The 18,859-nt window shown below is 37.0% G+C and overlaps 1 protein-coding gene across 1 annotated transcript in view; it reads left to right on the forward strand.

The window, feature by feature from the left end:
• Nucleotides 1-18,859, forward strand: part of TMTC2 (transmembrane O-mannosyltransferase targeting cadherins 2) — a 231,215-nt gene that overhangs the window by 129,402 nt on the left and 82,954 nt on the right. The window contains exon 3 of the mRNA XM_062491239.1: nt 10,729-11,557. Within this exon, the coding sequence (XP_062347223.1) occupies nt 10,729-11,557 (829 nt within the window). The remainder of the gene's footprint in view (nt 1-10,728; nt 11,558-18,859) is intronic.

The following is an 18,859-nucleotide window of genomic DNA, read 5'->3' on the forward strand; positions in this document are numbered from 1 at the left end:
TCCTTCCTTAGCAAAATCAACAATTTAATCTGAAAGCCAAGGTGGATGATTTGTAGCATGCAAAGTCCTTATGTCTCCATCACATGCATAGAGGTTACGGCACTTGGTTTACTGAAAATGTACTTCTTTTAAAATCAGCTACAGGCTGAATGTAGCTTTGATCTGGAGGTGGATTAAGAGGAGGCTTCAGGTTTGTGTGTATCTGAATTTGGGTCATCAGCACCCTTAGTGCTCCCCTGCAGGGGGGAGTGCTGTACAGAGCAGGGAACTGCAGGTAACTCAGGCCTCTCCTGAGCTTGCTCTCTGCTCTTTCATTGTGTCTTTGCCAAACAATGTCTTGCTTCAGGGCACATTTTTTTCTTGTTTGCTCTATGGAGTGCCTGACCTTAGGCAACCTAGTGTAGTTCATTAAACTTCACTAAATTTTTTTATACTGCATTGTGTCTATCTGCTAATCTCTACAAATCCGTGCTTTACATTTGAAAGAACTTAGTAAAAAATGAGCCAAAAACTCAAGATAGGAACAGCTTTGAGGATTTTTCTTTCGGTGGTTTTACTGTAGCAGCAATATTCAGCGATGTGGGTGTCTGCATAATGTAACACATCCTGTTCCAAATCTTGCCTTTTTTGAATTCTTGAAGAAACCCACACTCATTAAATAGCTTTCTGTTATGATAACTTGCAGAGAGAACTGCTGTACTTTAGCCTTCCTACTGAGTGACTTCTCATTATAAATCATCTCTTTATGGCTCAAAAATACTGCACTTCCAAACGCCACTCATTAGTGAAACTGGAATGAATTTAATAATAGCTGGGTCTTTGCACCAGAGCTTTACTAAGGAAAAACTGTTGTATTTATGTCCTTGATGCCCAAAACATGTTTGCAATGCACTGGACCTGGACAAACCAGGAATTACCAAGGCTAGCTCTGTGTGTTTCTGTGTGTAAATGCGGATGAATACAGGCAGGCAACATGATTTCTGTTTGCACTTCTTTTTCTTCTTCTATTTTGTCTATAAAAAATGAGAAATCTATTTAAAACAAACATTTTGCTAATGGTGATGAACGTATTTAAGAAAAAATAAATTTCTTCCTTTCTTCTAAAAGAGTATGTAATTTTTCATTTCCTTGAGAGAAGCTGGATTTTTTACAGGTGGACTCATTTGGCCACAGATCGTTACTCACAGGAAATATTAAAGATTTTTTTTTAAGCTAAACAAGGTAATTGTGCAGGATTTCAAGTAAGTTTAATGTAATTGGTTAAGGGGTTTCAGGACACCTCTTACAGTACCAGCAACAGACCTCTTTTAACTTCACCCCCTAATAATTTAGAAGTATTGTCATATTGGTTCACAGGAGATTGCTACTAACGGCCTCATCTCTTCACATTAGCTTAATGGAGAGTAATGACATTCCATGTCATAAAGTAAGTTTTGTCATCCATATTCTCCTTCACCACTTTGCACTCTCTTTTTTTGAATTATTGAAGATTTGCTTTTGTAATACAGAGGTCAGTAAATGCCTTACCATTTACTCTGTCTCTGATTCACACAAAATGCAGTTTGTGTTTTTAAAAGGTCATGGTTAAATATAATTTTAAATGCACCTTGAAAGGATCCCTAGAATAAGGGAAGAAAGAAATCAACACCAATATTTTTTGTATTCTTTTCTTCATATTTCATGTATGGGGAAACAAAGTAGAGGACATCCTATTCAAGGTTTTCTGTTACTTTTATCAAACATATTTTTAAGGAAATTTTCTTTTGAAGTGTTTGCTGTTTTAATTATTGGCTGAATGTTCTTATATTTGAGCATTTTTTTCTCCTGTGTTATCTTTGCAATACTCTTCACTATCATTGAGCAGTAATTACTTATGTAGCTAGCCAAGATTGTTTGCTGCAAAAAGTTTAATTTGTTTTCTCTATTCATTTTCTGATAGGTTTTCATTCCCACTTCTGTTTAGTGTATTCCATAGGGAATGAATACAAAAAGCTTCCCCAGTAATTAAAATAGAAAACACCAAGCTTTCTCTTCTTTAAATTAGTCTTCGACCATAACCAATTCTATTAAAAAGCTTGCAGTCTAATGAATAGGGGGAGCAAATTAAGTTCTTATTAAAATGGTAGTTTTCCCAATCTTTCTTCTCAAGATTGCAGTACTTACTGATCAGGTCTTACAAAGGTTCTTTTATGAGGTGTTGTTTATCTGCTTGTTTGGTTTTGTTTTTGTTTGTTTGTTGTTTTTTTTTGTTTCTTTGTTTTTGTTTCTGGTTTTTTTTTTTTTTTTGTCTTTTTAGGTTGGGTTTGTTTTCTTGTTTTTTTGTTTTTTTTTTTTACTCCAGTGTATTACTCTTCAAATTTTCAAGCACATATATCCAGAATTTAATTGCTAGTGCATCATAGCTACTTGGTTAGCTATGTGGGAAGCAAGACTAGGTTAGATGAGAAAGGAGGCATGTAGATGTGCTTCAGACTGCTTGTTTTCACTAGGAGTTTGAGAGAAGTTCTTGTCAGTACACCTGGGAGCAAAGCTTTTCATCAGTGGTGGTGACCTACTGTTTGTCAGCATTCTTTGTGTGTTATAAAGATATCTCACCTTTCATCTGCTGTTAGTGAGACTTTGAATTTTGAAGGTGTGTTGTTCTCGGTGTAAGTCACTTTTGTTAAGACTTTTCAAGACTGTTAGGCATTTCTGTGTTGCCTTCAGCTTCTCCAGTTCTTTGTGCTTCGCATTTTTTGAACTGTGATCCTAGTGGAGCATAGAAAAATGAGTAATTAAACAGAGATTGCATCCAGACTGCAGGAGACATCCTTCAGGCTGCTATTTATAATACGCACTGCATCTGAAATAAACTCCCAGTAAGTGGCTCATACTGTGAAATTTATTCCTCCTCCTAGAGGGTACTGTCTTCAAACATAATACTTATCTACTTGGGAGTGTCTTTTGGCCATCCTATGGTGCCTTCTCATAAATAGGTGTATTGCGTGGGTGTAGAAGGAAGGTGAGTTATTTTAAAATAACTTTTTTAGTTACAACATAGCCTGTATTCAGTTTGTCTCACACAGGGGTTCTGAGTCACTTAATCTTTTCCTTATATTTAAACAGCTAGATCTGAAAATAAAATAACAACACTAAAATTAGCATTCCTTTTTTTTAAGGAAATAACTGTCTAGTTGATCTTAAACGAATCTTCCTTGATAGTATGCCTTCTGAGTTGATAAGCAGGTTCTGTGTTTTGCGTGGACTATCAATACTAGTATTTCTCTTTGAAATGTTGTAGGTTTATAGGCTTTGCTAGAAGAATTACAATTAAACATTCAAAATTGTAATGTATTTTCTTTGTTATGAATATAGTTTCAAGATTACTTTGCTGCTTGTTCTTTTGGCATATTTTAAAAGTACAAGTCAAACAAAAAACCTTGAGTTTTTAAAGTAGGCAAAGAGAAAAATTAAAAACCCCGCACATAAAATGCTTGTTGTTATCCATGATGCCCTCTAGAATCCTGTTATCCACTGTAGCAACTGACTGCTGTGCTTGATGGGCTTCCAGCTGATAGATTTCTGTTACACCTAGAGAGGTTGTTCTGTCAGACTTAAGAGACAACTTGCTATTTATTCCATGTGCAGAAATTTTTTATTGATGATGTTCTTCTGCTGGTTGGTAAAGTTGCTTAGTCATTGCCAGAGGCTTAATCTGGGATTTAATGACATTTTTGCTCAGTATGTATCTATTTATATTCTGTGTGTGTTTTTCTCCCACTGCATATTAAACCACCTCATAGGCTTTAATTTTCCTTACTTGCCCTCTTATTAATGTAGGAAATATGCAAGGGGACATTCCAGTTAGACATTTTGTTAGATTGGTAGGATTGCGGTCTGTGCTTTTAGGAGATATTTGATACCTTGTTTCTTTTTCCTTAAGCATGGCACTACATTGTATAGGAAGAGGAGAAGAAAATGAGAAAACTGCGTGCATTTCTATTCAAATAAGCAGAGCTTTAGTAAATTGCAAAATCAGGTCAGATTTACTTAATGTGATGAAAGAGATGTAAATTATATCATGAGCCTCAGCTGTTGGTACTCATTTTCACGTATATTTGTTACTCAAGGTGATGGGCCAGCTGTACAGCAGGTACAGCCCTTTTGTTCCCAGTGAGATTGTGGCAAGGCTCCCTTTCTCCTTGGGGCTCTGCAGGCCTCCTGATCCATTTGCTCAGGTGTAGTGCTGAACTGTGTTCCCCATCTCGCTGTGCCACTCATCTGTGAGTCTGACCTGCTTCCCTATAGTCCATGTGGCGATGGCAGAAGCAAACTGGTTCCATTTTACACAGATGGAATCTTCCTTTGGTTCCCTTTGAGTTTAAACAAATTACTCTGTCATGGTGCTCTATCCAGTTCCTTCTTTTATTTCTGAAAGATCTGTGTTGGAATAAGTTCCTTTTAAGATTTATTAGTATTGAGAAGAGTGGAAGGATTGCTTGACGTATCTTGGAGGGTGTGCTTTCATTTGTAGCCTCAGTACAGTGTTTGCCTTTCCCGCAGTGGTTTAAAAGAGTTTCTTGTGATCTGTGATGATCCCTTATGCTTCTCTGAAGATGAGCCAATTACTTGCTCCACTTCTCATACTTATGTACCTTTAAACAAACAGTATTGCCCCGCCTTTTATACAAGTTTGTTTTTCTGAATATTTCTCTGTTATTTCAAAATCATTTTGACTTCTAGCTCTGCCTTACAACATACTTGCATGTTCAGTGAGCTCTCAGTGTTTTGTCTAGCATGGACAGTGCAGCACTCTTCCTTTGCTGCCAGGCCTCTGGATGAGACAATACTTGTTAAATGAAATGCAGGTATGATGACCACCTGCCTACCTGTGCGGTGGTAGCAGTAGTCCTGGGCAGCATCCCTGAGCAGTCTGGCAGTCCAGGAATGTCTTTTGGTCCCAGTGGGTTTCTAATCTCCTGTGTAAAGTCCTTGCTGTTGCAGATAGATGGAGTAACTTTGGGTAGATATCCACAGCATCATCGTCACACAGCATTTAGCTATGTGAACTTAGAGAAAGTCATTCCTTGCACTGATCACGAAAACAGATTTATCAAGCTACTGTGTTTTCATACTGAAAGTAGCCAAATATAAATTTTATAACAGATTTGAGTATTACAAAGCAGACATTCTTTATTGCAATGCTGGACATTTGAAGGATCCTTTCACTCATCAAGTACCCCAAGTGCTGGGTAAATAGAATTCTTATCATACACACTAATTACATATCATTAGGTATTCCTGCTCACTTGAAATATATGTATTACTTTATTTCCATAGTCACAGCCCTTATCAGAAGTCCTTTTATGGTTCTTTGGGGTCTTCTTTAGTAGTCTTCATTGTCCAGTGTCCTTTTCAGGTGGCTATTCCTTGACCCCCACTTTTGAGTAAGTGTGGTATTATTGTTTTGTTTTGTCAGCCTTGCTGAGCTGAGCTGGCATCCTGCTTGTGTTTTGCATGACTTCTGTTTGCCTAAGTTACATATTTTATCTACTTCTCCAAGGGTTTGTGGTTCTGTTTTCCTTCCGTATCAAGTCCTTCTGCTCTTGTACTATCTCCAGTCATTCATGCACTTTCTGATTTTAATGCAGTTGTCATTTCTTCTATAGTCCTTATAGCTATTTTTCAGGGGAGAGTTAGAGTCTTTTTTGGGTTTGGATTTTTTTTGTTGTTTTGATAATTTGAAATTCATATTAAAGAATGAAGGGTTTTAGAGTAAGACTTTGGCATTTTTAAATGCCAGTATTTATAACTCAAATTAATGTAAAGCACATCAGTAGTAATAACGACTGCTTAACTTATGCTGCAGGTTAATTACAATAAAAGTATGTACAGATAATCTTTAGCTGTTTTGTGAATGTGCTGACTTCCTTGTTGGAGAAGAATTGTGTGGGGTCATAAGACTAGAAGTAAATGTCATTAAATATGCACAGTTGGCCCCAATATTGGACAAGCTGTTGACAGAGTTCCAACTCTGTGGAAAAACACACCTTCAGGTCAGTTGCTGCATCACCAGTGAAAATGAGTAAACCTCATTTAGTGGGCCATGCAAACAGGAACAAACTGGGCAGGTGATCAGGCAGTGCTCAAAGCCACTTCTGTCTCAGTATTGTGACCCAGCAGGGGCTGTACAAATAGCTTCATTCCTGGTGAGGATATGCTTTGAATTGTAGTTTGGCTCCAACCTGGCTGATCTGTTATCCAGGAACCTCTACCAACTGTGGGAGGAAGATACTATCAGTCTAGTGATCTGGCAGCATTCTACTACTTTTGGAAGTCCCAGTTTTCAAGCCAACATATATTTAAGGAACTCTAATTTGGGAAAGAAATTCCTGTGAGTAATGCCTGATGACACATCATCTTTCATTTCTGCATTTCCTGAGTTCTCAGAATAACATTTTGTGTGTGATGATTTTGATATCTGGACTGTCTCAACCACGTGCCATATTTAATGCTGCTTGTGAAATAAACAATTTGAGGTTAAAAGAACAGTGTCTTTTGAAAATGCTTTGGATACCACTTAGGTGATGACTGAGTTTTGGCAGTGGCTACCCAATTAAGAAATATGCTGCAGTGCCTTATTTAAGGGCAATATAATGAAGTGAGGAATTAGGATTTAATGCAAGGGAAATGTGCAATGTGGGTGGGTCATGCAGATGGATCTTGGTAGGGTGATGGAAAAGGTTTCTACAGTCAAAAAGACTAAAATTGCAGTGGTGGTACTTGCCTGTGAGCAGGCAGAAGACACATTAAATCTGATCTAAATCAGTGCTCATTTTTTACTTCAGATGAAAATGGCTACTTATGAAAAGCTAGAGGATTTATGGGGGTGTTAAAACGTATGGCAGATGGGCTGGATTAGGACTCATGAGTATAGTAATCCAAATCCTTTCTGCCAAGCATTACAGAGGATCTCTTCTGCTCCTGGACTGCACTGAATGTACACAATCAGATCAGAGTAGCACAGACTGTCAGGAGGCTCAGAAGAAGAGTTACTAGTGAAAGTGCTTGTCTCATCAGAGTTCATTTTGAAAGCGCTTCCTTTGCAGGCAAAAGTCTACTGGAGGACTGGCTATTTAATTTATTTAATTATTAAATTAAATTATTTAATTTTAATAAATTGCTGAGATTATTTTCTTCCAAAGCCTTAGAGAAAGTAAAGCCAAAATATGTGCTAAACCTTTCTCATTATCTGTGACTATATTAGCACAGAAGGATAAAAGCTATGCAAAACTCATGAATGTTGAGAGAGGAGAAAAAGGGGAAGGAGTTTGTTTTACCCTTCTAGGCCAATGCTGTCTGTGAGATTTGAAAACTAAAAACTTAAAAAAAAGAAGAAAGGTAAAAGGCATCCTACTTTAAATTGTTGTGACAGACATTTAAAGTGTTAGGGACAAATTTTTCTTGCCTCTAGACTGAGCCTACCCTGAAATCTGAAAATTCACACTGACAGGTCAGTGTTATACAGGTTATTGCTAACTGTACTTAACATGTAGTTAATTTTAAAAGGTTGTAAAGCTACTGGCTATTGAAAAGTTCCCCGTGTGAAATCTGGGGAAGAATGCAAGCCATTTGTGTCTGAGGCAGCAGCAGGAAATTTGTACTTCACTCCTGTGGTCAGTTAGCTGAGTTTAAGAATCTACCAGGGCTCAGTGTCCAGTTGACTAGTGCCATACAGCGTGATAAATTGATATGCTGGAGTGGGAAACCTACTCAGATATGTCTGAGCTCTGAGTGAATGCTTACATATTTCATTTGAAAATCATGTAAAATGCTTAAAAGATAGTAAAAAAAGTTCTGTTACATTATGACACACAAACCTGTATATGGATAATCTGTGTATTTTGTAAGACCTACAAGTGTGAAAATCCAGGTACTACAGACCTTAAATGTAAAATTTAATTGAGAGGCTGCAAACAGTTACTCCAGCAGTGAAGACTGATTAGCTCTGAGCTACAGATTGTTAATATTTTTGGGATAAAGCAAGAGGCAATTGTTAGTATTTGGTTAACATATGAGGAAGACCTGAAAATTTTTTGAAGGTTTCACTGTTATCCATGAGGGATAGCATATCTGCTGTCACATGGTTTTCTCAGAGAACTTGGCATTTAGTTGAGAAGTGCAATGGTTAGGACTTCAGAAAAGTGAGGTTTTCTTCCAGTTGTTAAGTAAGTATTAACAAAATAATAAAGCAGCCTAATCAATCCATGAAAGCTCACTTTTCATCTGTTAATCAAGTTTCGCTTCCTTAGTGTTCGGGATATCTTAATCTTTGAAGTGCTATATAGCCTTCCAGAAAAGACTATTTCTAACTTAAAAAAGCTGTCTTTCACTTCCCATCTTCTTTCTGTCTTAGCAGCCTCCTCATAAGAGGTTCATAAGAAGGTTGTATGAAAGAGCAAATCAGTCACATTTAACATTTCGGAGTTGTTTATATGTATGTTTGAAGGAAATGAGTTTGGAAATTATTGAGGCAGAAGGGTAGGCAGAAAAAATTTCATGTAGAAAAATATGATGAGAATGAAAGGAAAAGTTGAACCAGTGATCTGGGTTTTTACTATGAGGACATACATGCAAATCCATGAAATCTGAATAATCTCTTTATTCCAAATACAAACTTAGTAGGGAGTTTCAGTGATAACCAGTTTATACAGCTTTGTAACATTAAAAGTATTTAAATAGTTTTGGCAGCCATGGATGAAACTGTATGTGAAGTGAGTTGTGAAGTATTATCCAGCTTACAAATAAAAGTAAGTTGTTCTAATAGGTTTTCAAGGGAATGTAGTTATCATGATGTGTAAGATGAAGGTTTTGATTGGTATATCAAGAAAACATTGTGGATTATCCAGGATGTAAAAAAAGCTAGTAAATCAAACTGGTATTAATATGGCAAATTAAATCTGGACCCAGGCTTTACTTTATATATAAAAAGTGCCAGTGTTTTTTAGGTTTTTGCAATCCAAGTGCGTGAATGTTTCCATTATAAATTTGTTTGCTCCCTACTAATGCCTCCATTAAATTCCATAATGTAGCATAATTGAATGAATGAATCTAACTGACATTTAATATTGTAAATTTCACAAGAAGGAACTCTATAGAAATGTGAAAATGTATAAATTTCTTCCTGATATAAGATAAACTATAAATTATCGTTACTTGACTGTGTCTCCTTAGTAGAACTTGTGTAAACTGTAGAAAACTATTAGTAATTGACCTAAAATGGAGCAACACAATCATCTGTAATTCATGATATTAAGGGTAGAACCACCCACAAAGGAGAAAAATGAGTTGTTTTGTAGGAATAAGATAAAACATTCTACTGTGAGGTTCTTCTTCTCTATAACTAAGTAAACATTGAATGATCATCCCAGGAATGTGTAGTGTGAGATAGAAAAAAACAAACCTGATAAAATGAAAAATGATTGACAAATAATTCTTTCTAATAATGGGGAAAAGATTAGCAAAGCATTTATTCTGTATCTGGAACTATTTGGCAAATAGTTTTTTTTTTTTCTTTCCTTACAAAGGCGTCTGAGAAATTGAACTATAAAAATACGTATACTTTAGCTTCTATATATAGAGAGAGTAATGTAAACCAGCTTTCATTATGGGTGCCCACATAATTGAGAGTATAATTTATCCAAGAAGCAGCTCCTGCTAGAAAATGTTCAGTTATTCCATAAATAAGTACAGATTCTTCCAGTTGCTAGCATGGTGATATTGGTAGGTGGAGTCAGCTGCCTGCTTCCCATAATGTTACTTTAGATGCATATGAAGATGTAAAAGGTTTTGGAGCTCTTATTATGGTATGCTTGAAGAAAAAAACCCCAATGTATTGTTTGGCTCTGAGATCACGGGATCATTAGGGTTGGTAGGGGCCTCTGGAAATCATCCAGTTCAAATCCCCCTGCCAAGGTAGGGTCACCCTAGAGCAGGCAGTCCAGGAACAAATTCAGATGGGTTTTTAGTGTCTCCAGAGAATGAGAATCCACAACATCCCTGGGCAGCCTGTTCCAGTGCTCTGCCACTTTTGTTGTAAAGAAGCCCTTCCTCATACTGCAGTGAAACTTTTTGTGTTTTATGGAAAATGGATTGGGACTTTCAGTAGTAGATAGGTCTGACAGCTCCAAGTGATCACTGTAGTTAATAGGTACAAACTAGGAGACTTGGGATCTGCATCTGTTTTCCTGTCCTCATTTCTTGGAAATTATAATCAGTTCTCTAGTGAAATGCCTCAGGAGAGACTTTGATTAAGGAAAATTGAAGTGGAACATCCTTTAGGCTTCAAATCTAGCTAAGGCAAACTGGTGTTTTGGTCACGGCCAGAAACAGAGAAGGGATTTGGGAGGTTATGTAGGAACTAATGTAAGATTCCATAAATGTCTCTGAAATAAGAGTTTCCAAAGCATTACACAACTAAATCTTAAGCAAGGACTGACAGCCCTAAAATGTCTGAAGGCTCGACTCTGATGTATTCTTGATATAGCTTAAATGAAAGAGCCAGTTCCTTTATTCTGTCGTCAACAGTGTACCCCACCATGGTGTGATCCAAATTTCAGAGACTGAGATCTATTGTGTTTGTTTCCATTACTGAAAAATAGTTCTGCCAGATATTTTCTTGGTTCTTTTTTGTGTATAATTCACACAGCTAAATACCTAGTATTGATTTATGCTATTTTTTTTTTTCAGAGAAAGAATTTGACCCTGTTCTTCAGCATTGGTTTATTGACCTCCTGGGGAACTGCACTGCTGGGTATTCGCTTATACTGGATGGGCAACAAGCCCCCAAGTTTTTCTAATTCTGACAATCCAGCAGCTGACTCAGACAGTTTTCTCACACGTACTCTAACCTTCTTCTACTTGCCAACCAAGAACCTCTGGCTGTTGCTGTGCCCAGATACCCTCAGCTTTGACTGGTCTATGGATGCGGTGCCTCTTCTTAAAGCTGTCAGTGACTGGAGGAATCTACACACTGTGGCCTTCTATGCAGGACTCCTCCTCCTTGCCTACTTTAGCTTGAAGGGCTCCAGCAATGAGAGAGAATGCAATGGGAAAACTTTAATGAATGGCAAGCAAAATGCTAATGGGCATAGCTGCCACCCAGAGATGGAGTACAAGACACTGGAGGCGAAGTCAAGCTTTGCATCAAAAGAAGAGAATGGCCTAAAAAAGCATGAAATTCAGAAACTGCAGCTTCCTTCAACCGAGAACATTGTCATTCTGTCTCTCTCTTTGTTAATAGTGCCCTTCGTTCCTGCCACAAACCTGTTTTTCTATGTTGGCTTTGTAATAGCAGAGCGTGTGCTGTATGTTCCTAGTATGGGCTTCTGCCTGCTGGTTACAGTAGGTGTCAGGGCCCTTTATGTCAAAGCCCAAAAGCGCTTTCTGAAGAACTTGGTTTTTTGTTCCACTGCTGCATTAATTGTTTTCTATGGACTCAAGACTGTTGTCAGGAATGGGGACTGGCAGAATGAGGAGATGCTGTATAGGTCAGGGATAAAAGTAAACCCTGCTAAAGGTAATTTTTGCTCTTTATGGTGAATGCTTTACTTATTCCTGTCTGTCTTTGCCTTTTAATTGTCTGATTTTACTAGGTACATCTAAAGAGGATACTTTAAGAAATGTCATTTCTAGTTGCAGTGGTATGTGCATTAGTAAAAAATGGGGAAAAGCAAGAATGTGTTTTGATTAGGTGTTACAGGTTTGGCATTAACATGGAGAAAAGGAAACCCTAAGGTAAGGGGATACTTTCGTTTTCAGTGGTATTAGTTCTGTATTTTGAAATTAAAGATGCATTATTAGTATTATAGAGCCTGCCCTTGTGTTTATCTATTTGGAATCTGGTATATAGCATGCTAGGGAAGATTTTTCATTAGTTTCAAAATGTTCTGTTTTCTATGATTAGAAAATACAAGAAATAGGAAACGACAACATCAGGGAAGTGCTGTTCCTTTATTTCATCTGATGCAAGTAACGTCAATACTACATAATAAAAATGAGGAAATTAGGTCATATAATTCAGCCTAGGAAATGACTGTAGTTCCCCCTGCCTAGGAGTACTGTAAAGAGTTATTGTCGAATACTTATGCCTTCCTGTTCATGTGTAAATATCAGCTATTTGTAACATTGCCCAGCCATGTCTCAAAGGTTATATCTATGCTGTAATGAGATGTGACCACAGCTAGTGTAAACATATCCAAACAGGCAGTAAACCTGCCAATTTAGGTATCAGTAACAATGTTTAGCTGTGGCTCTGTGGTTTGAAGCATGTGTGGCAGATCCAGCTTGAATCCTGAACTCCGTGCTGCCTGGCTGTACTGCTCTTGGCACACATGCAAGTTTATATGAGAATGGTCAAAATATCACCTGTGAGTGCAATGTAGACATTGACTAAGCCTTCCTTATTCACAGTTCATCAGAACTGAGAAGGGATCAGTTGATTGCTTTGCCTGTCTGTGAAAGAAAAACTTGACAGCACTTTAAATACTAGAGTTTTTTCAGGCCTCTGCTCAGCAACCCATTATGTCATGTGAAGTCATCTGCTGATAGAGTTGTGCTTTTTGGTTAGGCAGTTATATCATGCCATAGTCTAAAAGCTGTGATAATAAGAGGCAAATGCAGGTAGTTACTGTGAGCTGATAGGGAGTGAAAAAGTAGATTTGGCAGATAAAATGCCTAGCAAAGCAGCATTTTAGTAGCTTGTCAGTCTGATTTTGTAATTCTTCTTGATATACTTTCTCACCCTAGGAAAATTACTTGTTGCTGCAGTAAGTGAATTTTTTAAATTGTGAGCCAGCACAACCCATTTGGTTTACTTTTTTTGTTTGTTTGTTTGTTTTTTAAACTAGTGCAGGAGAGCAAGAAATGAAGTAACTGATCAGTGAGCCAGCACACCAGAGTGATTATATGAAGCTCTGAGACTTACAAGCTTAGTCACAATATAAAACTTGTATTAAAACACTGGAATTCCTTGGAAAGAAAAGTGTTAAACTTGGTTAGTTAATTCATGTTCCATTTTTGTCCTTGGTGGAGATCTCCAGACATTAATAGTTGTCTGCTTGCAATGAGCCAAATTTTGTGATTAAAAAAAGAAAAAAAAAAAAAACAACTATGCTTGTTTTTGCCCAATAGTAGGACTGGCTGCAGCATTGTCTGGAAATTAGACTACTGGGCATTATGCTCCCAGGAGACAAGATGAGCTGTTTTCATCATGCACAGACTCGTGTGTGTATGATCGTCTGGTTCCTTGCTGCATAAGCTGACATTAAGCATCTTGTAAGATGTGTAAAAGCAAAGACAGTATGTCAATGCAATGATATACACATGACTGAGCTGACTTAAATAAATCTGCTTAAAATATCCTGTTAAACTTCTGCTGAATATTTACTAGCCCACATACATTGAAACCAGGCTGGGTATAAGAAAACCCCTAGCTAATGTGACTTGTCACCCAACTCTGTTCATTACTGTGAATATTTCTAAGATTATCCCTATCTTTGACTATGCTAATTTTATTTTCTATTTCTTATATAGTCAGACAAGCCTGACTGGACTAGACTGGATGCCAGTACTGCCAAAGCATTAGGAGATGAACTATTCAAACTAGTCTTCAGTAATTAAATGAGGTTGACATACGAAAAACAATTTATTTTTGTTTGCCTCTTTTTTCTAGTTTTATGAATGCTAGTAATAATTAGGCTATTCAGAGAGTGGGACAATAGGCTACTCAGATGGTAGAGTGGACTAAGTATTTTCCTTATTTTAGTCTACTAAGGAGAGGCTGTCACTCCTCCTTTCTCTGCTTTCCTCAACTCATAGCAAGTTTCTCCTCAAGAGTATTTTCTTAATTCAGAAAATTGTGGAGTGGCAGGATCATTTTCCCTGATAGTCCTGCTTTTTCTCTCTTCTACTGCAAAGAGCTTCTTCTGAACAAGAACTGCTTTTGTTGTAATCTAAAAAGCAACAAGGTATCCCTTGAAAAACTCACAGTGTGGATACTGATAAAGAAATAGAAATCTGTGAAGACCAGCTTTACTGAAGCAAAAAGATGAGTGTTTTGTTGAGGATTCATCTGTATTCTGGGCTGGCAGGATGAATGCCACTGATGGCTGAATGCTGTGTGCCACTGAGCTGATGTGCTGTAGTCATAAGGGCATTTTCAAGGCAAGCTTTTAGTGTGGTTGCATTTGTGTACTAACGTGGCTGAACTGCTTTGGAAAGGAAGTTGTCTCATTCAGTGATGGTTTATTATCAGTTCCTCTGTGTTGTGATATGTGTAAAATGATAATCTCATCTGCTGCTGTGGGACTTTCAGGCAAACATACTCAGCATCTTCTCCATCTTCAATCCTCAGTGGGGAAATGGGTTATAATCGCCTCACTGGTACTTTTTTCTGATCCCTTCAGGGGTACCTTGCAGGCAATGCAGACAGAGTAGTGTTCTGCTGCGGGTGAAAAAGCCTCTACTCCTGCAGGCAGCCACAGCCTTTCTGCAGTTTACATTTCTCCGGGCTGTTTTTGTCAATCATTGACAAGGTGGAAGAAATACTCAAAAGCACGGGTCGTGGATTGTCTCTTAAAAAAAAATCTGAAAATGCACTGTGGTGAGTCAAGTGAGAAGAAAGTGGTGAAGCTGCTTCCAAACTACCCTGTGTGTGCCAGCTTTCTTGACTGCATCACTGTATGGCAGGCAGCTGCCATCCCTTGGCTGAGGGAGTCCTGGTGAGGACTTGGGATGCCTTAGCTGCATCTTTACTGGTCTTGTTCTTCTGTTTTGGTTATGAATGGTATTTCAAATACCTTTAAAGTGGTCCAAGCAGTACCTTTGTTACAGTTTATCAGCACTTAAGGGAGAAATATGCAAGACTGACTAATTTAGTTTAGGGACTCTGAAGTGGGTGTATGAATGTTTTGACCGTAGGGAGAGAAAGACACAAGTTCTGCCTTCAACTTAATGAGCAGTCCAACTGATATAAAACCATTCTCATTATCTGAATGTTCTTTTACAGCAAAGGAAGCCTCCCAAAATGTAAACACAAACAAAAAAGCTAAAAGTGGGTGGTAGCTGTCACATCTTTTCCAGTTAGACTGGGGGTCATTCTGTGGTGATGATTGCCTTATGCTTAATATAAAATAGTAATGACATACGAAATAATTGTGCTTATTATGCCTCATTAACTCTAGTTTTCCCTGTGGTACCAAAAATAAGCTTCAAAAAGTATAATCTTCCTCTGGGTAATTTCATGCCTTGCAGTCCACACCTGAACATCAAAGATCATTATGATATAGTTCCCATACCTGGTATAGATGTTGATTAAAGAACTAGAAAATAGAGAGGCTTAAACTACTAGACTGCCACAGGGGTATTAGTTCCTTGATCATATTTACTGATGAAATTTTAGTCTCCTGGTGCCATTGCGTTTGTAAGTAGTCTTTGAGGATCCTTCCAGGAAATAGTTGACCTATTGCACAAAGTGGATGCTTAACTAAAAATTCAGCTGACAGTTCAGTGAGGTTAAACAGTTACTATACTTTGTACTAAACTAGGTAGAGAAGCCATTTTTACCACAAACAAAAAAGATGCAATAAAACATTTTTTTCCATTATTATTTTTGTATTACTACTGATGACTGGAAACCAAAAGAGATGAAATATCTTAAGGTACAGCATTCTTCAAAAATGTTTATTATGAAGAGCTTACATTATGCTGACAAGATCTCCCCTAATGCCTTCAGAGCTTTGAATAGCTATTGGTCTGGCACACAGCTTGTTGTTCACTATACATTTTTGTATACCTCCTAAATAGAGTGGTGTGTATCCTAGTAAATACTGCATAGGCCATTTAAAAATACTTTTAGCATTTGGGATTGCATTTCAGGGTTTTGGTGTGTATATTCGGGTTTTTTATATGTAACTTGTCAGCAAAACTCCAAAACTCATGTTTAGCCCAACAGCCCAAATATTACTCTGTACAGTAGGTATTTCTTTTTCCTTTGCTTCATTTAATGTCAATAATAATAAAATTATTATTAATAGAACATTGCACAGAATAGAAAATGTAGGTTTTGGGGAAAAAGGCTTGAGAGAGAAAGTGATCTCAGTGCACAGATTGCCGTATAAAGCATCAAGTTTTAAACATATCAAATCTTCTGATAAGTACACTTAAGTTTTGCATGTTATCGCTGTTAAGAAATACCAGTGATATGAGCATACCACCTGGAGTTAGGTATTTTTGAGTCAGTTTTAATTTTGCTAATGAACTCCTCTTTAGTCTATGAAAAAATTACTTTAATCTCAATTTTTCTCTCTGGAATGAAACTCATATTATCTGTTACCATAAGATATTAGTTTGTTTTTTTTTTTTTTTTTGGATGATTCATGGTTGTTTTAAAACCTCCTTGTGTTTATGGCAGTATAACATCCCTCCTAAGCCACTTGATAAATATATATCGGAATATATAGTCATTATGGTGATTCTTGACGTGCTTTTCAGTTAATATTTTTAAAATTGTCAGAGAAACATAATAACAAGTAATCATCCATTTTCCCAACGTCTTTGCTAGAACTTTCTGATACTTAGTCTTTTTTTGACTAAATGTTGCATGGATATTTTCCTTGACTTCTATAGTAATTTTCAGCTTTAGTTACTTTTAAAAAAGAAATTGCTTTAAGGTATCATCTTTCAATGTATTAAAGATTTCTGGCCACCAGTAAGAACCTTGCAATGATTGTACTTAGGTAACAAAATAATAGGTTAGAATTGCACATTAAAAGTATCATTTATAATATATGATGTTATGGCTATATAAGTCTGTTATATATGAATTATGTTTAATTATGTTTTATTATATTTATTATGATAAATTCGGTTCATAACAAATATTTTGGTTCATAAATTTCTGTTCATAACAAAAACATCAGAATTTGAAGGATAAATGTTCTACAGGATTCTTAAAATAAATTGGAAGTACTTTTTATATCTGCCACTCTTAAAAGCTTGTTGTGGTTTAGGAATACTGCTTCCCACCCAGACTCTCCCAAATGCTCTCTTTCTCCCCTGACAATGGGAAAAGAGAGATCTTGCAAGTGATGGGAGAATAACCTTAGGGTCTGGCCATGCCTGCTAGGGTAGCTGGGAGGACAGGCGCTACCTTGCCTGGCTTCTGTAAAAAAATTAACTCTGTCCTGGCCAGAACTAGGACACAACTTGGGAAGAGTTAGTTCAAATGAACCACATGGAATTGTTTGAAAGTTAAATAAAAAGCCTACTCCCTGAAAACAGTGTAGGGCTCTCCAAATGGATGGTAGTGCCACTCTGGATGATTAAACAGTGTAGAAGGAATGGTAATTTGTAAGTTGTTTGGGAAACAGCCATAATTATTTGGGGCATTTGTGCATGCCCCACGCAGCCTGCTCTCAGCAAAACAATCTGGTTATGCCAGATATGGTGAAGACCTGAAGGAAAGTGGTTTACAGTTCAATTCAAATTCTGAATTTATTCTGCAGTGAGAGTGTTCTCTCAGTTCTTTAGAAGTGCTGTAATTTCCTCTGAAACCCAAATCAGTGTGGGATGTGATTCTTGTTCAGCAGGATATGAGAAAGCCTTTATATATGTGTAGAGGTCTGGAAACAAGGATTTTTTTTTTTTCCCTCTTGGAGTGTAGTACAACAGCATCTCTAATCTATGAATCTTAAAGTGCTATTATTAACTAATAGTTAGGCTTTTTTAAAATAAATACACATGAGACATTGAGACATGGGCCAATCAGACTGTCACTTCTTCCCCTGTCTTCACTGATTTTGCTCTGCAAAATCATTCAACAAGCTCATCTGGGCTAAAAACTACAGTGTAGGAAAAAAAAAAGACAGGCTGGTCAAGGAGGAATCAGCTTTGGCAAGATGAATTTTCGTAGCATATCAAGCAGAATGACATAAGTTACTGTTTTTGCCAGAAAATTATAGATTTTATTTTCCAGTTTGATTAAAAGAGAGACCTTTGGTCCATATTTGCATGTTCTGCAGTATAAGCCTGAGGTTTTTTTCAGAGGGAAAGAATTACTTTTAATTAGAGGAAAACGAGATTATCTACATTGGTGCTCAAGCCAAGCATGTTTGTTTAATTGCATTAGATGATCATTCAGTTGTTTTGTTATTTTGCTTTTTATTCAACATATGACAACTTGGAAAATTTCCTCTTTGTTTAAAATTTTCACCATGAATTACATGTCATCGTTTTCCTACCTGTGATGGATTTTGTATCGGTACATATTCAGGTCCACTTACATAAATCTGGTAGAGAAACTAATCTTTAATAAGGACAGTGCAGTAATCTACATATATGCCTTTTTATACCACTTGTGGTAGGATAAAATCCCAATGTAGATAGTTAAATACAAGTATTTTAAGATTTCAAATAACCTTCCTTTGTAACAGGGGTTTTTATTACTTAAGCCTGAACTGTCATTGTTGCCAATCCTCATGCACCCTAAAAGTAAATGATGGCTGATGCAATTACAGTGTGCACAAGAGGCTTGTGTATGGTTTTCTTTTAAATTGCAGAAAAAATGATGAAATAGAACAACTAAATTCTCAATGCCATTTCCTTTTCTTTCCTTGGATGCTCTAGCACACTGAACTTTCCTGTAGGGTCTTAAAATACAGAAGGCATTTTGAATATGGACCATTAAAGATGCTAGTTAATAGTTATAGTGTCTTTAATTAGTTTCGCTGGTAAATGAAGGAGGTAATTTTATGACCTACCTACCTTCCTTCCTGCCACCTATATTTCCATACCACTGGAGATATGTTTCAGCTGGCAAAGC

This window comes from Cinclus cinclus, chromosome 4 (genome assembly GCF_963662255.1).
Source record: "Cinclus cinclus chromosome 4, bCinCin1.1, whole genome shotgun sequence".
In the NCBI taxonomy this organism is placed as follows: domain Eukaryota; kingdom Metazoa; phylum Chordata; class Aves; order Passeriformes; family Cinclidae; genus Cinclus; species Cinclus cinclus.